The 17,780-nt window shown below is 38.7% G+C and overlaps 1 protein-coding gene across 1 annotated transcript; it reads right to left on the minus strand.

Annotated features, from left to right (window-relative positions):
• Positions 214-1,823, minus strand: LOC109946755 (DNA repair protein XRCC3 homolog). The gene has a single exon (XM_020555470.1). It carries the CDS (start codon positions 1,093-1,095, stop codon positions 214-216), a length of 882 nt encoding a protein of 293 aa, XP_020411059.1. The 5' UTR covers positions 1,096-1,823.

Below are 17,780 nucleotides of genomic sequence, written 5' to 3' on the forward strand. Positions count from 1 at the left end.
ATGGTGAATGGGAATTCTTTTAAATTTGCATTATTTGGGTTGCATTGCTATAGCATGCTGTATTGCTGACAGATTGCTATTATATTGACCTTTTATTGTACCGGTATTGCCTCCAGATTGCTATTATAATTTCAGTGCGAAATTAAAGGGACTGGAATGTAATTCCAAATGGATCCTAAACATTAAAGTTCTTAGAATTCCTATATTACACAGTTACTGTGATACTCCGACTATACCTTCTTTTTTTATTACAAATTCGGCCGATGCATAGGCCAGATGTGGGGCAAATACAAGGTGAAATGTCCTGTGTGTTTGACTGCATATACTTGTTGAAGGAGCATTACGAATGTCAACCTCAATAGATTGCTCATGTCTTGCCAAGAACACTCTTGAATTTATGCAATGTGCCCAAGCCAATCCCAAAGCTGGACTCACCCGTCTGCCTGATGTGTCCAGGGACTCCAAGTTTCCCAACCTCACCCCATTCACTCCATCATGTGGCCCAATAAAATCCACCACTTGGTTGGTGACAACCAACGCCAACCCAAACTTATTTGCTAAACCCTTCAATGTCCCAGATATGTTGAAGAACATTTCAGACCGCCGTTTCAAATCTGCCGGTGTTGTCTGATACTGTGATCGGAACAATGCAGCAATGGAATCAATGACAATGAGTTTCACAGGTAGGCGGGTGTGATCAATGGCAATAAATGCTTCTATGTCTCCAAGGACATGGATGAGTTCTTGAGCATCATGAACACCATGAACATATATGTCTTCCAATGGCTCCAACCTTATTAAGTTGGGGTATGATGCATGATAAAGGTTGCCTAGTTGTTGCAATCGACGAAATGGGAAGCTGAATTCTGTGAATATGTAGACGGAGGAGCCCTCTAGTCCGCCATGTGAGGGTGGGAGCTGAGCTCGTACCGTAAGTTGGAGACAAAGCTGCGTCTTCCCAGAACCACTCTCCCCTACTAATTCTGTTATGGACTTGCAGGGTATCCCACCCCCCAAGCAGTGATCTAGTATTGGGCATCCAATGGATAATTTAGGGGTTGAAAGAGGAAGGAGCATGAGGTTTTGGGGTGTCATGTTTCTGTAATTTAGGGGGGGATGTGATGGTGCTACAAGGCATGCATTATATATATATAGAGTTCATTTTGAAGGTCTGTACTGTAGGCCATCTGTCTTTTAAGGGATGTATAATTCATCCTTTTTTCCAGGTTGTAATTACTTTTTTGTTTATTTATTAGTATTTTTTTGGACCATATAATTTAAAACTTATTCTGATGCAGTACGTCCTGTAATAGGATCATATTGTATCTCTATCACCACTCTATTGTACTGATATTGACATAATATTGCCACTATCCGCATATTTATTGCATATTTATTGCTGCTATATCGCCACAGAACTGGAGACCGATAAACTGTATACGCATAAATACAAATACAACAACAGGCTTCATCATTCCATAAAATCCTATTTCCAAACTTACATAATACAACAACAGGCCACCCCATCGTTACATAATACAAAAATACGCCACCTCATAGTTCCATTTCCCTACAAAATGAGGCTTCATCATTCCATAAAATCCTATTTCCAAACTTACATAATACAACAACAGGCCACCCCATCGTTACATAATACAAAAATACGCCACCTCATAGTTCCATTTCCCTGCTGCTGACAAATTCGAAGTTGCATACTCTTCAAGTGCGGTGACCGCGACCCATGAAATTCATGACCCCGGCCACAGTGATGTTGGCCCAGTTTCCTGCCGGATCCACAATTTTTGCAAATTTACGAAATAGTTCGAATCCCCTTTGCACTTGTTCTTGCTTCAACTTGGCCATTGCTTCTGATTCCTTGAATACCATAATTGCAGTGGCAGGGACAATTTCAATTTTTTATTTCATTCTCTTTATATGTAGGAGATGCATGCGCGCATGATAACGAGAGCGAATTGTGCGGTTTTTTATGACACCCCATCTAGCTTGGCCCTCCACAATTTTTGAAACTATCTCTGCATGAAGATTTTTCCAAAACATGGTATTGCCTCGACATTGCTGTATGCCATGGACCAAGTCTGCAGGGAGTGAATTCGGTGACTTGGCTTCTGTTTCAGTCTCCCCTCCTTCAGTAATTGAAAGCGTTGGGTTTGGTGTGAGGTTATGGTCCATGGTCTTTGATATTTATTGTTGCCTGGTCTACAACTTCCTTGGAACAACAGGGGACTAAATGCGATGTGAGTGAAATCAGTGGGGAAGGTAATGACTGTAAGCAGCAGTTAATGTGATGGAAGTTTTCTGAGCCAAACAGCTGGGTTGATTAATATAGGCAGGTTTTAATGACCAAACCAGTAAGTCAGAGAGTTATTGGCGGGAGGGATTAGGGGGAGTAATTGGCGGGAGGGATTGGCGGGAGTGTTAGGCGGGATAGTATTGGGCGGGATAGTATGGGCGGGAGTTATTACCCAGGTTGACTTTATGCCTTTTTGTAATATATTTGTATGTTGGACGTTCCGAACTTGGTAATTTTCCCATTATGTATTTGAAATAAGGGAGTTGCCTATTTGCCTAATTCACCACCTCATTCGAATTGACCAATAATGGTTATTGTCTGATTTCTCATTTCAGCAATCTCAATTCGTTTCCATTTTGCCATTTTTCATATTTTCCTATTTTCCATGTGTCATCCAATTTTTCAATTTTTCATTATTTTTTCCTATTCCCTATTTTCCTATTGTGCAATTTCCTAAGTTTCCTTTTGTTCTATTTCCAGTTGTCCAATTTTTCAATGTTCCCATTTCCCCCCATTATGTACTTAAAAAAAGTTGCCTACTTTGCCTAATTCAGACAGTCATTAAAATTGTCCAATATGGTAATTGTCTTATTTCCCATTTCCACAATTTCAATTCGTTTCCAGTTTTCTGATTTTCCATGTGTCCCTGTTTCCTATTTCCATTTTTCAAAATTTAACATTTTGTCCAATTATCCAATGTTTTTATTTCCAATTCGACTATTTTCTAAGTTCCTTTTTTTCCAATTTCAAATTTTTCATTTTGGTAACTGTCCTTTTGTTCAATTTCCAATTTTGCTATTTTCCAAGTTGCCTTATTTCCTATTTTTCATTTATCCAGTTATCCAATATTCCATTTTTCCAATTTTCCAATTTTCAATGTCCCAATTTGCTTATTTGCCTATTTTCCAAGTGTCCTTTTTTCTTATTTACTATTTCGAATTTTCGACTTTTCATGTTTTCAGAGTTTCCTTTATTTCCTATTTCCTTTTTGCCTATTTTCCTATTTTCCTATTTTCCTATTTTCCAAGTTTCGTTTTGTCCAATTTCAAATTTTCCAATTTTCCAAGTTGCTTTCTTTTCCAATTTACAATTTCCAAATTTCCTATTTTCCAAGTGTCCTTTTTTCCTTTTTCCAATTTTCCTATTTTTCAACTGTCATTTGATCATATTGCCTACTTTCCTGTTTCCAATTTTTCCTTATTTCCTTTTTCCAATTTTCGAATTTTCCAACTGTCATTTGATCCTATTGCCTAGTTTCCTGTTTCCAATTTTTCCTTATTTCCTTTTTCCAATTTTCCAATTTTCCAATTTTCCAACTTTCCATTTTTTCGTATTTCCAATTTTCTAATTTTCCATTTCTTCAATTTCCAATTTTCCAAGTTTCCTTATTTCCCATATCCAAGTTTTAAGTTTTCACTTTTCCAAATTTCCAATTTTCGTGTTTTGCTATTTTCCTATTTTCCAATTTTGTGTTCTGAAATTCGCAATAAATGCTTACTTACATAGTCCTATTTTGGGTTCCAATCCACAATTTCCTATCTCCCATTCAGGTTTGGTTTTTTGTCGTTTGGAAGCCAATTTTATTGTTGTTAATGTCATGTTGTACTGCTGTAACTTACAGCCAAGGAGTTAATGGTGTAGTTTTGAATCCCATCAATTTAATGCACCAACACAAAACCCAATTTACCTCATATAAGTTCGTACATATAACTGAACCTTCCTATATAGAACTGCAACAGAGGCACCTTCTTAACGGGAAAGGTAATTAGTCTTACTGAAAGGCAAATATTCTCCACTCAACCTAACCATATAGTCGTTTACAACTGGAGACTGAATGTACCTCTATTTGTTTGGTTGCAGGCAACAGCTGTGAATTGTCCCCAGTAATACTTCAACATGTCAGATGTACGCCCTCCTAACGAGCATGTGAGTTACCCGGGGGACCAGCCCTGGCATGTGCCATTCCCATCTCCACCTCGGACTCCCAATCATGATCCCACTTCATCTGGAAGTGAGGCTGACACTCATGATCCGCTTGACAAAATCTCTGCCGTCAAGCACCACCACCAATATATGTCAAAGGCAACGGATTGGTGGGAGAGTAAGTGCGATATTCATGGCAAGTTATGGGAAACTTGGCCAACAAGTTGAACAAAGCATACGCTGGAGAGGTGAAGCAAGCTCTTAAAGCAAAAAGTCGGAGCAAAGAGTTAGAGTCCTTGAAGTTGAAATTGGAAGACACAAAGAAAAATGCCCTCGAAACATTCACACAATCTGAAGAATATAACCATGAAATGGTTGAATGTTTCAACAACGGCTTCGAAATGTTCCGAGATTATGCTTCGGTCATCTCACCAGACCACAATTGGAGTGAAATTGATGTAGCTGGTGTCTGGCAGGTACTGAATATGGGTTCTGATGGAATGGCTCATCATAGCCTCGTGCATGCAGCGAGAAGAAAGGACAAAGACAGGGATCTTTTGATGGACCTGTAGTAACGGTGAATGCTGCTTCAGTTCATCTCACCCGAGTACATGGATCTTTTGTTGCCTTCATTTTCCCTTCGCGGGATAGATAGTATTGTTCAGTTTGGGAGGCGATTTCTTTCGCATGTGTGAAATGTTGTCTGTAATGTGTATGTATTGTATGTACATTGACTTCATATTGCATTTGTATTGTGTTTGTATTCCCTTAATACTGTAATGTGTATGTATTGTATGTATATTGCCCTAATATTGCCTTTATATTGTACTTATATTGCCCTACTATTGCCTTCGTATTGTATATTTATTGTGGCCATATTGCCCTACTATTGCCTTCGTATTGTATATTTATTGTGGTCATATTGCCTTCGTATTGCCTTCGTATTGCCTTTGTATTGTAGGCATATTGCCCTACTTTGGAATATGATGAGGACTGGAAAATAAATCCACAGGCACAGAATCACCAATTTTGCCTCCTTCAAGAGGCGTCCCATGCTTGTATGCAACCCTCACAGCTTCATCCTCGTTCAGCCTCGCTTGTGAAGTCCCAGACTTCATGTCATCTTTGCTATTTGCCAATTTCAGTTGCATCAGCTGGCCGTGTCTAGGGTTTTTTATCTGCTTTCGTTTCATTTTTAAGCTCTGCTTTGAATCAATACGTGGCATATTGGCTGAATATGGGAGTGACAAGATCAATTCTTACTCTCCCTAAGTGGATAAAATAGATGCTCAATATGAATCCTTTCCTCCACAAGTTTGTGTACAGTGCCGTACGTTGTGTGTTTTAGGTGCCACACTGGCTTATTAAAATTGATGCTTGGCCATGAAAAACTTTTTGTTTTCTTACTTTTAGAAAAGTACATATTTGTGTCAATAACTAAGTTTGGACTGTTAACAATCATTCAGAAGAATGGTAGAAATAAGCTCCACTGTGCCAATCCACGAAGTTGAACAAAGAAATTGTGTTCGATACACAGATGACATGTGAAACTAACATTAGCATTCTCCAATAAGAAGACTTCTCTTCTTTCCAACCCCTCGTCGATTGAGAAAGAAAGAAGAGGGACAAAACACACACTACCAAGTTAAGGTGACATTACAAACCTATAAAATATCCTCATCAAACTTATAATGCTCCTTTTTTTCTTCTTTAAAGCAAAACTTCATTCAAACTGAGATAACCACGTGCTCTCCATAAGCACTCCGGAATTATTTGCTCATTATCTGCATCGCCTTCTGTCTCAACTTGAGGCTTGGAAGGAGCTTTGGCACCAGGAGGCTGCTTCTTCTTCATCCCACTCACAATGTCATCGATTCTGAGAAGTAGGCAAGCAGCTTCTATGGCCGTTTTAAAACTCTGGCCCTTCACGTTGTAGGCATCCCATATCTGACATCATAATTCCTCAAAATGAACAGCCTTACCAACAAAATAAATTTATTGGGAAATTTTTTAATAACCACGACAACAGCACTTCCCCTCACATGAGTGCTGTCGAAATATATTGGGAGAAGCTCTAAACTAGAACTACTACTGAAGCAAATCGACAATATAAACCAGAAGATTGACACTTATGCCATATCAATAAAGGGACATATAATGGATACATTTGAGAACAATACTACATTAAAAGTCCTATTTCAGAGCTTTCAGCAAATATAAATCACCCAACAAATGTGAATATTGAGATAGCGAAGGAAATAAAAGAGAGCAACAATAGTAAGCCAAAAAGATATCCACCTATCTTTTTCTCTTTCACATCAGTTATCACACCAGTGTTACCATCAATGCCAATCCATGATTTTTCACCATTTGCATGCTATGGAAAAAAAATTGTGGTTAAGATCTAAATGATGCATCATATTCTGACCAAAATAATAATGATGCATCATATTCTGTGATAACCACATCTGGTTTAAACTTCAATATTTGCACACATAGCCTCTCGATGTATTCTTCTTCCAATTGTAGCAGGACTCCCCAATCTTCTTCTTTAAGCAACTCAGCATTTGTTTGGTTCTCGCCTTTCTTATATTCGAGCGGCCAATCAAGAAGAATGATTGGGTGATTTATAAGAAAATGAAAGAAAATGAAAGAAAATGAAAGAAATTGGCACCATCCCTTCAGTTTTTTCTTAACAAAAAATGAAAGATAAATTCATAAATAAACCATCAAAACGGTATAAAATGTTTGTAAGACATGTACAATTACAAAATTATAAGTTCTCCTCAGAAACAGACTTCTCTAAGTATCCATACACAAACAACAAAAGCAAAAGCTTAAACAGTTAGCTTATAGCAAAATCAATGTCCCCATTTCTCTAAACCACAGCTGCTGCTGGTAGGTTCCTATCTTCACTCATTTCCCGCTTTCTTTTAAGCACACAATGATCAAGCACAAAACAGCAAACTTTTAAACAACTCATATTACACCACATATGGTTCTAAACAAAACTCATCCATATCCAATATGCAAGCCCTAAACTTAGTAAACAAAGTTATACAAAAATATGTCGAATTAACAAGCATTATTCTCAAACAAAAAGTATGATATGGTTGGGAGTTTACAAGTTCAAATATTTATACAATACTTGATTTTGTCAAACTCTGTCTTGAGATATTTTATCAATCTAGAAGTTTCTTTCATATATGAAAAACTACGAACGATAACAAAGGAAATTCTTTCTATGTAAATTATTCTTCGATTCCATCAGACAACCATGCAAATCCTTTGCACAATTGAGTGTAATGTGAAGGGTCACTACCTCGTTGGAAGATAAAGAGAAAAAAATTAAGGAATTAGCAAGCCACCAACAGTTTGCTTAAGATATTTCAAAATGGTTGCTTCCATCATGGAGTTTTAGCCACAAATTCTTTTCATGGCCACATTTTCTACGTAAAATATAATCAGCGAGTATTTTTTGGTAATGATCCACAGAGAAGAAATCACCATACACAGGTTAATTGTCTTACACTTTAGATATCATCTTCAACAAACAAAATAGATACCAATTAGACTTCTAAGAAGGTTAAATGCAATGCTCATAAAGACTCATACTAAGCCACCAAATACCATTCAATAACTGCTACAAAAATCATAATAAAACCATACTAAAACTAAAAATACAACTGCACTAAAATGCCAACACAACATCACTACATTAGCAATACACTAGCAAAAAAACACAATACGACAGCAATAGCAACAGCAACAGCAACACAACAGCAGTGCAAGCATCAGTCCACAAAGAACAAACCCATTCACTGTTTGAAACAAGGAATCATCATACTCAGATCATTTCAGACAAACCCCTAAAACAATTTCGATGAAACCCCTAAACCAATTTCAGAGAAACCCCTAAACCTTCAACCAATTTCGAACAAACCCCTAAACTAATTTTAGCAAAACCCCTAAACCTTCAACCAATTTCGAACAAACCCCTCAGCCAATTTCAGAGAAATGCATAAACCCTAAAACAACTTGAGAGAAACCCTTAAACTGTAAGAAAATGCCGATGAACAGTACCTGTCGCTGGGAGAGGAAGAGAGAAGAGACAGTCGGAGCTGAGTGAGGAGAGACTGAGAGCTGAAGGACCACAGATTCGGAGCAAAGCCACCGGAGAGTGAAGAGAAACAGAGGGCAGCGAAGAGACAGAGGCGAGAGAGAACTTCAGCAAAACAGAGACAATAAAATTTCAGCAAAAGTGATATCTGTGCAATAAGGGGACAATAAAATTCTATTTATAGGTCATAGTTCCAAATTTTTTTAAAAAGGGTGGTATTTTCAATTACAATTATAAAAATGGTGGCATTTTGGGCTATTTCCCAACATTTTTATTAAGATTGCAGTGAGCTTGCTTCCTTATACTCATCTCTTTATAAATTAGATTAATTTAAAATATCACTTATATAAATAAAATAAAAAGTTTGATAAGATAGGAATTCAGTTGACGTTTTGCATGCATGTGATGTTGATTGACAAATATTGCCCTATATATGAATATAAATTTGTAAGAAGTAACTTTAAATTTGCTCTTTCTAGAGCTTTTCGAGGAAGAGGTAAGGGAAATGGCAATGGCAATGGCAGAAGTGTTATCACAGTGAAGAGGAGTAGCTTCAGTTTGTATTTCTCCAAAATCTTCCAAAACGAACCTCAGCCATATTGCTTGAGTTGTGGCTTCTGATGCGCTTATATATTCAGCTTCTATAGTTGAAAGTGCAACACAGTTTTGCTTGACTAAAGCCCAAGAAAACACACCACGCCCAAATGAGAATGCGTATCCTAATGTACTTTTGCTGTCCTCCAATGAGCCACCCCAATCACTATCACAGAAGCCGATTAAACAAGCTTTCCTTCCCTTCACATACTCCAGGCCATAATCCAAGGTTCCCTTGATGTATCTGAGTACTCTCTTTGTAGTTCCATAGTGTTTATTGGTAAGACAGTGCATAAATCTTGGTAATAAACTTCTTGCATACATTATATCCGGCCTTGTAGCAGTGAGATATAGAAGGCTTCCCACAACGCTTCTATACCTTTCCTCACTCGCAGATCCACTTCCATCATCTTTAGATAACTTCTCAGTAGCTACAAGACGAGTTGTGTAACGACCCGGTCCTAAACTAATAATTAAATACGAAATTATTAAAGGAAAAGACAATATACCTAGAATATTTTAATAGGTTTACATGTTGAAATTGTTACATCCCGGTCCGAAAAAGTGTTAAAATAATTAAAGTAAGAGACAATAAATTTAAATGAGGAAATAAATTGAAGTAAACATTAAAATAAAATGATTTGAATTAACTAAGGTTTTTGAGAAATTAAAATATTATTTAATATTAAAAGGGGCAAAAAGGTCATTTTGAGTTTGGGAAAGAATTTGGAAATTTTGACTATATTGTTGTTTAGAGAATGTCAAAACGAGCTCGTAGACACATAGTGGATTCAAATCGGAATTGTAACAAAGAAATGGCGATCAAAAGAAGTTCAGTGCATAATCGTAAATATTTCGAAGTTCAATTTTTTTTAAAACCCCAGATTTCTCCTCTCTGGGCAGCTCGACCAGCTAACTTCCAAAGGTGATATCTCATAACTCCAGCCACAAATTGAAGGTAGACCAGTCCCGTTAGAACCACCAGACTTCCCTCTTCGAGATCCAGCCTCTAGTTGCCCCGATCCGCCATCGTAGGCGTCGGAAACAGCCAAGAAACAGGCGGTGTTGGACAGTTTTTTCTGTAAACTTTCACTAGCTCGTTCTCCCTCCTCCGGCTACCATTTCATACGAGTGAGGTATGCTTTCTCAACTATTTTTCATGATCTAGCTGATGGTTGAGTAGGGATTTATCAAGTTTGAGCCTAGGTAGTTCGATTTTGGATTTGGGTTTCAGCCGGTTTTGGGACCGCGATTCCGGCCACTTCCAGTCACTTTTTGGGGTAATTCCAAGAACAAAAGTGGTTCTAAATAGGGTGTTTTACCTAGGATAGGAAGCTGGGTTTTCAGTTTTGAAGATTTCCAGTTGCCGAAATTTGATCAAGCCACCCACGCGCTGCCGGCGTGTGGGCAGCATAGTGAAGTCACTTTCAGAACCTAAAATGATCTCTTGGTCCTCAGGAGCCCGTAGGAATTCGCGGATATTAATTTGGACAACGTTTAGACCCCGAACGGATCTCGCATATTGTGCGATTTTCGGGTTCAATACGTTTGAACCGTTGGATTGTAGTCAATTTTATATATGTTGATCTAGACAATTCCAGGATCGTATAGGACTTGACGGATCGAACGGAGACTCAGATACTCAGAAAATGCCAACCCTAGGGTTAGATTGATAGTAACCGTCCGATCGCGCGACCGTGATCAATCCGACCGTCCAGTTGAGACCAAACTCTCGGGACATGTATCCTAGGCATGTTATGACCTCTAGGAACTCTTGGATCAGAATTTTGAGGTCGTAGACCCCACGGGGTGCTGGGTTGACTTTTTGGGACTTATCGCTTTTTGAGTCCCGAGACACTCCTAGACCGTTCTAATCATTGAAAAAGTTTACATAGGCTTGAGAATGACTTCAAATACAATGCACGCACTTCTAGGGGCCAGGGCCAGGACTTTGGATTAAATAATGAGGATGAACTCCCCGTGATATGTTTGAGCATTTAGAAAGCTCATGTGTGTGCGAGTGTTCACTTGGTTTAGTTGTAGTTCTAATTTCATGATGTTTTGTGATTTCGAGATGAGTATTTAATTATCTGTTTATTTATCACCTGTTTATATATGTTCATATGGTTAATTGTGTGGTAGGAGTAAAATATAATATTGGAATGGTATGCTAAGCAGAGATCGAGATAGTTAACAAACTAGCGAAGTATTTAGTATATATATATATATACAGTCCCTTTCTATTGAGGGATCTCTCAAATAATTTTATTTGAGGGACGCCCTTTAGGATACCCTATAATTTTTTTTTCCAATGATCCAAACCATCTATTTTTTAGGTCTTCATTCATATATCATCCTTACAAAAAATCAGACAAATTGGAAACCGTTTTGACATCCAATTGTGTCCTACATAATCAACGAACACAGTACTTTAAGAAAGTACTAAAATTTCAATAACTCAATTGAATGGTCAAATGATATCGGATTCAAGTGATTTTTTGTAGAGATGATCTTTGAATGTGTATCTACAAAATAGAAGGTTTGGATTAGTGAAATACAATCCGGAGTGAGCCCTACAAGGGGTGTCCCTCAAATAACTTATTTGAGGGATCCCTCAATGGAAGCTCTCTGTATATATATATGTATATATATATATATATATTCAGTAGTTGAAAAGGATGAATCTTAGCTTTTGGCTTTTATCAGATTATGATATATATATATATATATATATGTATATATTTTAAGTTTAGTTGAGAACCAATCTATTTAAAATTTATATAAATGACGAGTTATGGTTTTCAAACCCGTCGCGAGGGTACCCCCTAGTTGCCTTGAGATAGTTTTTTATTTTGATAATGCCCCACGAGTTTCGGGGATGCCTGAATCATGTGGTGCGAGGATTGCGGCTCAGATTTAAGTGTTATCTCTGAGACCTGCGAGGAATACGGCTCGGTTAACTTTATGGTTCCAAGACCTGCGAGGATGTAGCCTTGCTTTATTCTTCAACACTGCGCCATCAAAATTTAACTTGGTTTTGTAGACCCATTTAACCCCTATAACAGGTTTTTCAGTTGGTATGTCAACAAGTGTCTAGGTGCCATTTTTTTCAATAATAAATATCTCATCCTCCATAGGTTTTAGCCAAGACTCCTCTTGTTTGGTATCCTCATACTTCTCTACATCCATGATGCACAGATTGCATTGAGCCAACATGTCATTCAGGTTCCTCCACTTCAGTGGTGTATGATCAAATGCTTGATTGTGCCCTTCACTTAAGTTTGACATGCTTGCAGATTCACCTAAGATAGGTAACTTGAATTGAACTTCAGAGTCTTCAATACTAAGAACTCTCCTAGATGGAGATAATGTAGATGATGTAGGAGACAACACCATTCTTTCACTTCCTCCTGTATTTATGTCACCATGAATAAAACTTCCAGTATTGGGGGATATTGTCTCTGAGTTCTCTTCCCAATTCCAGGCAGCTTCTTCATCAAATACAATGTCTCTTGACAAGAATAGTTTCTTAGATAGTGGATCAAATACCCTATACTCCTTTTCAAAAGTTGCATATCCCACAAATACTCCTTTGAAGCTTTTAGGTTCAAGCTTGTGCCTGCGTTCAACTGGGACATGAACATAGCATAGTGAGCCAAATACTTTCAGATGTGCTATTCCTGGTTTTCTTCCAGAATAAGCTTCAAAAGGTGCGATGTTGTTCAAGGCCTTTGTGGGACATCTATTTAGAATGTACACTGATGTATGCACTGCCTCTGCCCAAAGAAAATATGGCATTTTCTTCTCATGCAACATGGATTTAGCCATCTCAATCACCGTCTTGTTCTTCCTCTCCACTATTCCATTTTGTTGTAGAGTATATGCAAGAGTGAATTGCCTTTGTATTCCTTCCTTTTCACAGAATAGATCGAATTCAGATGACTTGAACTCCCATCCTCTATCACTTCTCAGGCACTTAATCTTGAATCCACTTTGTAACTCTGTCATAGCTTTGAATTTTCTAAAACAATTGAATGCATCAGACTTATACCTCAAGAAATAAACCCAAGTCATTCTGGTGAGATCATCTATCAACAACATGAAATACTTATTTCCAGCAATTGAATCCTTCTTCATAGATCCACACAAATCAATGTGAACTAGTTCAAGTGGAACAGTTGCTCTTTGTGCTTGATTTCTTGGAAATTCTTCTCTGTGTTGTTTTCCAAATTGGCAGTCTTCGCAGACTCCATTGTAGTCTTCAAGTTGAGGCAACCCATGCACTATTTCCTTGTCTCTCAATTGTTTGAGACCATCAAAGTGTGTCCAAGTCTCCTGTGCCAAGTCTCAGTAGAGTGAGTGACACTAGCTTTTAAAACCACTTGGTTCTCAGATAATAAAGCCAATGGATAGCATCTATTCACTTTCTTCTTCACTTTCATAACTAAGTTTTCCAGTGATGGACCATCATACACACTGCACATTCCACCACCAAACACCAAGAAATATCCATGCTCATCCATTTGACCTACACTTAGCAAATTTTCTTTTAAACCAGGCAGATACATTACATTAACATACTTTCTGCCCTTATTTGTATCAATCACCATATGAGCCCATTCCTGCTACATTTACAAGATCTCTAGTCGGCATTTGAACTTTGCCATCTACGTTGGTTCTTACATCAACAAGCAATTCTACATTCCCTGTCATGTGGTTGCTACAACCACTATCGATGTACCACTCTCCATTCACCCTTGGTCCTGTGACTGTGCTATTTGCATAAAATAGATTCCCTGTCATCTCCAATTGGTTAGCACTGTTTGCCTTTTGCACTGTTTTAGCTGCAGTACATTCTCTACCCAAGTGACCAAATCTGTCACAATTGTAGCACTTTGGCTTGCCTTTGTATCTGCATTCTCCAAAATGGTACTTAGAGCACACTTTGCACTGAGGCTTTACAGCTTCTTGGTTTGCTGGTTGTGGTGAATTGAAGCTGTGCTTTGGTGCAGGATTATTCTGATGTGGCTTTCCTTTTGACTCCCATGGTTTCCCCTTAGGATTCCAATTCTTTTAGACTTTTGACCACTGGACTAAGAGTTACCCCTGTTTTGTTGTCCTTTTGAGCCCACAGAGAAGGAGGCAAATGCCTTATCAGTAGATCAACAGTGTGCATATCAAAACGTTGTTCCTGGCTTTTAAGGATAGCAAGGATCTCATGTAATTCAACCGTCTCTATATGCTTCGTATTCTCAATTACAAGACAAATAGGATCATATGGTTTACCAAGGCTAATTAGAACTTTCTGCACAAGTCTTTCATTAGATAGAATTTCACCAAACGTTTTCATCTGATTTATGAACTCATTTAGCCTAGTAAGATACCCAGACAAAGTTTCATCATCATGCATTCTAGCATATTCGAATTCGCTTCTCAGATTTTGCAATTTCACAGATCGTACCTGATCACCACCGTGATATTCTTCGTACAACAAATCCCATGCCATCTTTGCTGATTCAGCATTGACGATTCGAGAGAAGATTTGATCCGAGACTACATTCAAAATGATTCCCAAAGCCTTTGCATCTTACATCAACACAGCAGCCATTTTTCCATCTACATCATCCTCCGATGATCCTTCAGCCTTCTTCTTCTCCGCTCGGAAGTTTTAACTCCTTTATCTACCAAATTCCACAACCCATGTGATCTGAAAATCTTCATCATCTTGATTCTCCAGAACTCGTAGTTCTCATCGGAGAAAATTGGAGTTCTCACTTCGAAGCCTCCAGATCCAGACATCTTTGGTCTGAAAGGGTTGATTTCTCTTCTCAGATGATAATGGGTCTCTGGCAGCTTTCATTGAGCTTCAACTCAACTCAATGGGTTCACAGATTTATGCCCAGGCTCAGATGATCGAACCTGGCTCTGAAGCCATGTTAGAGTTTTTGGTATTCTAGCTGGGTTTTGCGAATGGTCTGGTAAAGAAGAAAGGAAGAATAGAGAATAATGGAAAAAATGCTTTGCTTATTCACAAAGTCTGTGAGCAAACATTTTTGTATATTTCTATGCGTAAGAATGAGCTCATACAGCATGTACTACATGATTGTTTGCTCTTAGCTGGATTCACACAAGTCACTGTTAATCTCAACCATCCATCTGTCTCAATTCTAGAATCACTACATATGACTATTTTTACCTCACACTTGGCAGATATGCTCAAGTGAATACACACATAAAACTCACCTTATTTCACTAATACAAATAAACTATAGACTTATAATTCAATAAAGTTCAGGATCTTCTGGCATTTTGGGCTCCCTTTCTTTTGCTACACCTTGCCCGTCCAGACAACATTACTGCTTTTGCCCTTGAAGACAGCACCCTCGGGAAAAGGCACTTACTTGGCCTCATATTCCAGGTCATAGCTACGCTTTATGTTTTCAGTTAATCTTTCCACAAAAACAAGCTGTGGCTCCTCACGTGCCTTCTGTTTCTTGCTGGAATCATCAAGTATGCCCAATGAATACAACGTTTGTATGGTGCAAGCTTGGACAGTTTCAAGGAAGCTCATGGAAGAATACTCCTCAAGAAAAGAGGTTGAACTTCCAACTCACATTGAACTCAAAGCAGAACGCAACAAAGAATTTAGGACCAAGAGTCATGATTGAAGCAAACGAGCTGGAGAGTGATATTGCAGTTGTGAGACATGCTTATCACTTCTTTCAAATCTTCATGGGTCTAATTGTCGATCTCATTTTCAACTTTCAAGAACACCAAGAGAGCCGTCATTTTTTCAGTGACAGAAAGCCAGAAGAAGCTTTTAAATTATTCATGGTCGAGCTCAACTTTTTGTATGAAGCTCTCTTCACCAAGGCTGCTGTGGTGCATTCTAAGCTAAGATACATTTTCCGGGCGATTTCCATCAGTGCAATTTTCGTAGCCCTTGTTTTCTTCTATAAATTGGAGAAAGAGGTTTTACATTCATTTGATGTTGGAGTCACTTATACCTTGCTTTTTAATGCCATAGGCCTGGATCTAATAGCTGTTTTCATGCTTATATTCTCTGATGAAATCATTTAAAACCAGTAATATTTTTGAAAAGTACCCCAATTTGAAGAGATCATCATTGTTGTGTACATAAACAACAAATGGCCTCCAAGAAAACAGTACAAAAATAACGAAGTGTTTGATGTGGACTAGGAAAATCCTATTTTGGAGGCGGTATGGATCTATCTCCATGTTCAGCTTGATAGACTTTTCCCACAAGGAACGTGAAAAAGTCTCCCCAATAATTTTTGACGGATGTGGCAGTTTCTTCATCAAATTCCTTGAATATTTTGGCTTCAAGGATTGCCGCGATAAGATCAAATATAGGTCCAGCAAGCCACTCAATGCAGAGTTATGGAAATTCATCTTTGATGAGTTAAAGGGTAAGTCCTTGCTTGTAGATGATCCTGAAACTGCTAAGAAAATAGGTTTAGCCTAAGGTGATTAGGTTCTCGAGGACAGGGTTGTTTAGGACAGTAATTTAGTTGTCGAAGATGGTGATAAGTATAAACATAAGGTGCTCAGTAAGTTACTATCTTACGTTGTTGATGTTGAGTATGACCAGAGCATTTTATTGTGGCACATTGCTACTGACTTGTGCTATTAGAAGAGCAATGTTGTTGGTGATGGTAGTTGTTACAGGGGTAAATTTTCGCCCAAATTTCAACCCTGTAATGGCACTATGCACCAAGCACAGTCTCAGCTACTCACACTCTCAAAAACAAATACTAGACATAGTACAATTTATAGGGCAACACCCCCAACCTTTCTTTGCACAAGACAAGGATACACTTTGCTTAAGAACTTAGTAGATCAGCATATGCACTCTGCTGTCATACTTTCCTTCGTATCGTTGTCCCATCTACAATGCCTACTCTAAGGCCTATTTATAGACTATCCCATTTCAAATAAGGGATAACAACCCCAACTGCTTAGGTGATGTGTCTGCCATGCACGTAGCCACCATGGCATAGGTAGTTTTCCTCCTAAAACCTGCCACGCCATTATCCCACTAAGAAACCCCTGAACTCTTATTCTTAAGTCTTCCTTTTTCCTCATGGCGCCATGTGTCAATGTCAAGGCCATGTCATGCCATCATGCCATGTTGTATGCCTACAAAGGTGCAAGGTAACCGCCCACTCCTTCCACTGACATTGCCTTCGCCACATGATGCATCCCAGGCGTGCCACTACACCACTACCATGCATAACCTCCCAGACATGCCCTTTAATCTTGCTACACATATGCTAGAATTTCTCCTCACAACTGCCCATGTAATTTCCCACACAAACTGTCAGCAAACTGCCCACACGATCTGCTAACACCTGCCCACGATTTGCCAGCATTCGCTGCCAGCTTGTGATGCGCGCTGCCTGCGTGCTGCCTATGTGCGCTGCACACTGCTACGCTACGCACTTGTCCCACATGCAATGTCGAGGCTTCCAAGCTGGACTTGTACATTTCTTCGACAACCGCTGCCAACCCTTTTCCACAATTGTTGCCACACTTGGCCATGGCACTTGTGAGGGTCTTACAAACCACCACCACCATTAGAAGAGACCGATACGCTTGTCGGTGCCCTCCCCAAGTACTCCCGCACTTGTTCCTCAAACTGCCACGAAGTTACATTCCTCTCCCAGCTAGCATCCTCTTCACCACCTTCTTTCCATTACACCAACTAATATGTCTGCCTATTCTTCTTACTCTATCCTTGTGTTCTATGAACCAAAAATTTTTCAACCTCCTTGTCAAATTGTTTTCGAACCACAAGAGGTGCTCTCAAAG

This window comes from Prunus persica, chromosome G1 (assembly GCF_000346465.2).
Source record: "Prunus persica cultivar Lovell chromosome G1, Prunus_persica_NCBIv2, whole genome shotgun sequence".
NCBI classification, from domain to species: domain Eukaryota; kingdom Viridiplantae; phylum Streptophyta; class Magnoliopsida; order Rosales; family Rosaceae; genus Prunus; species Prunus persica.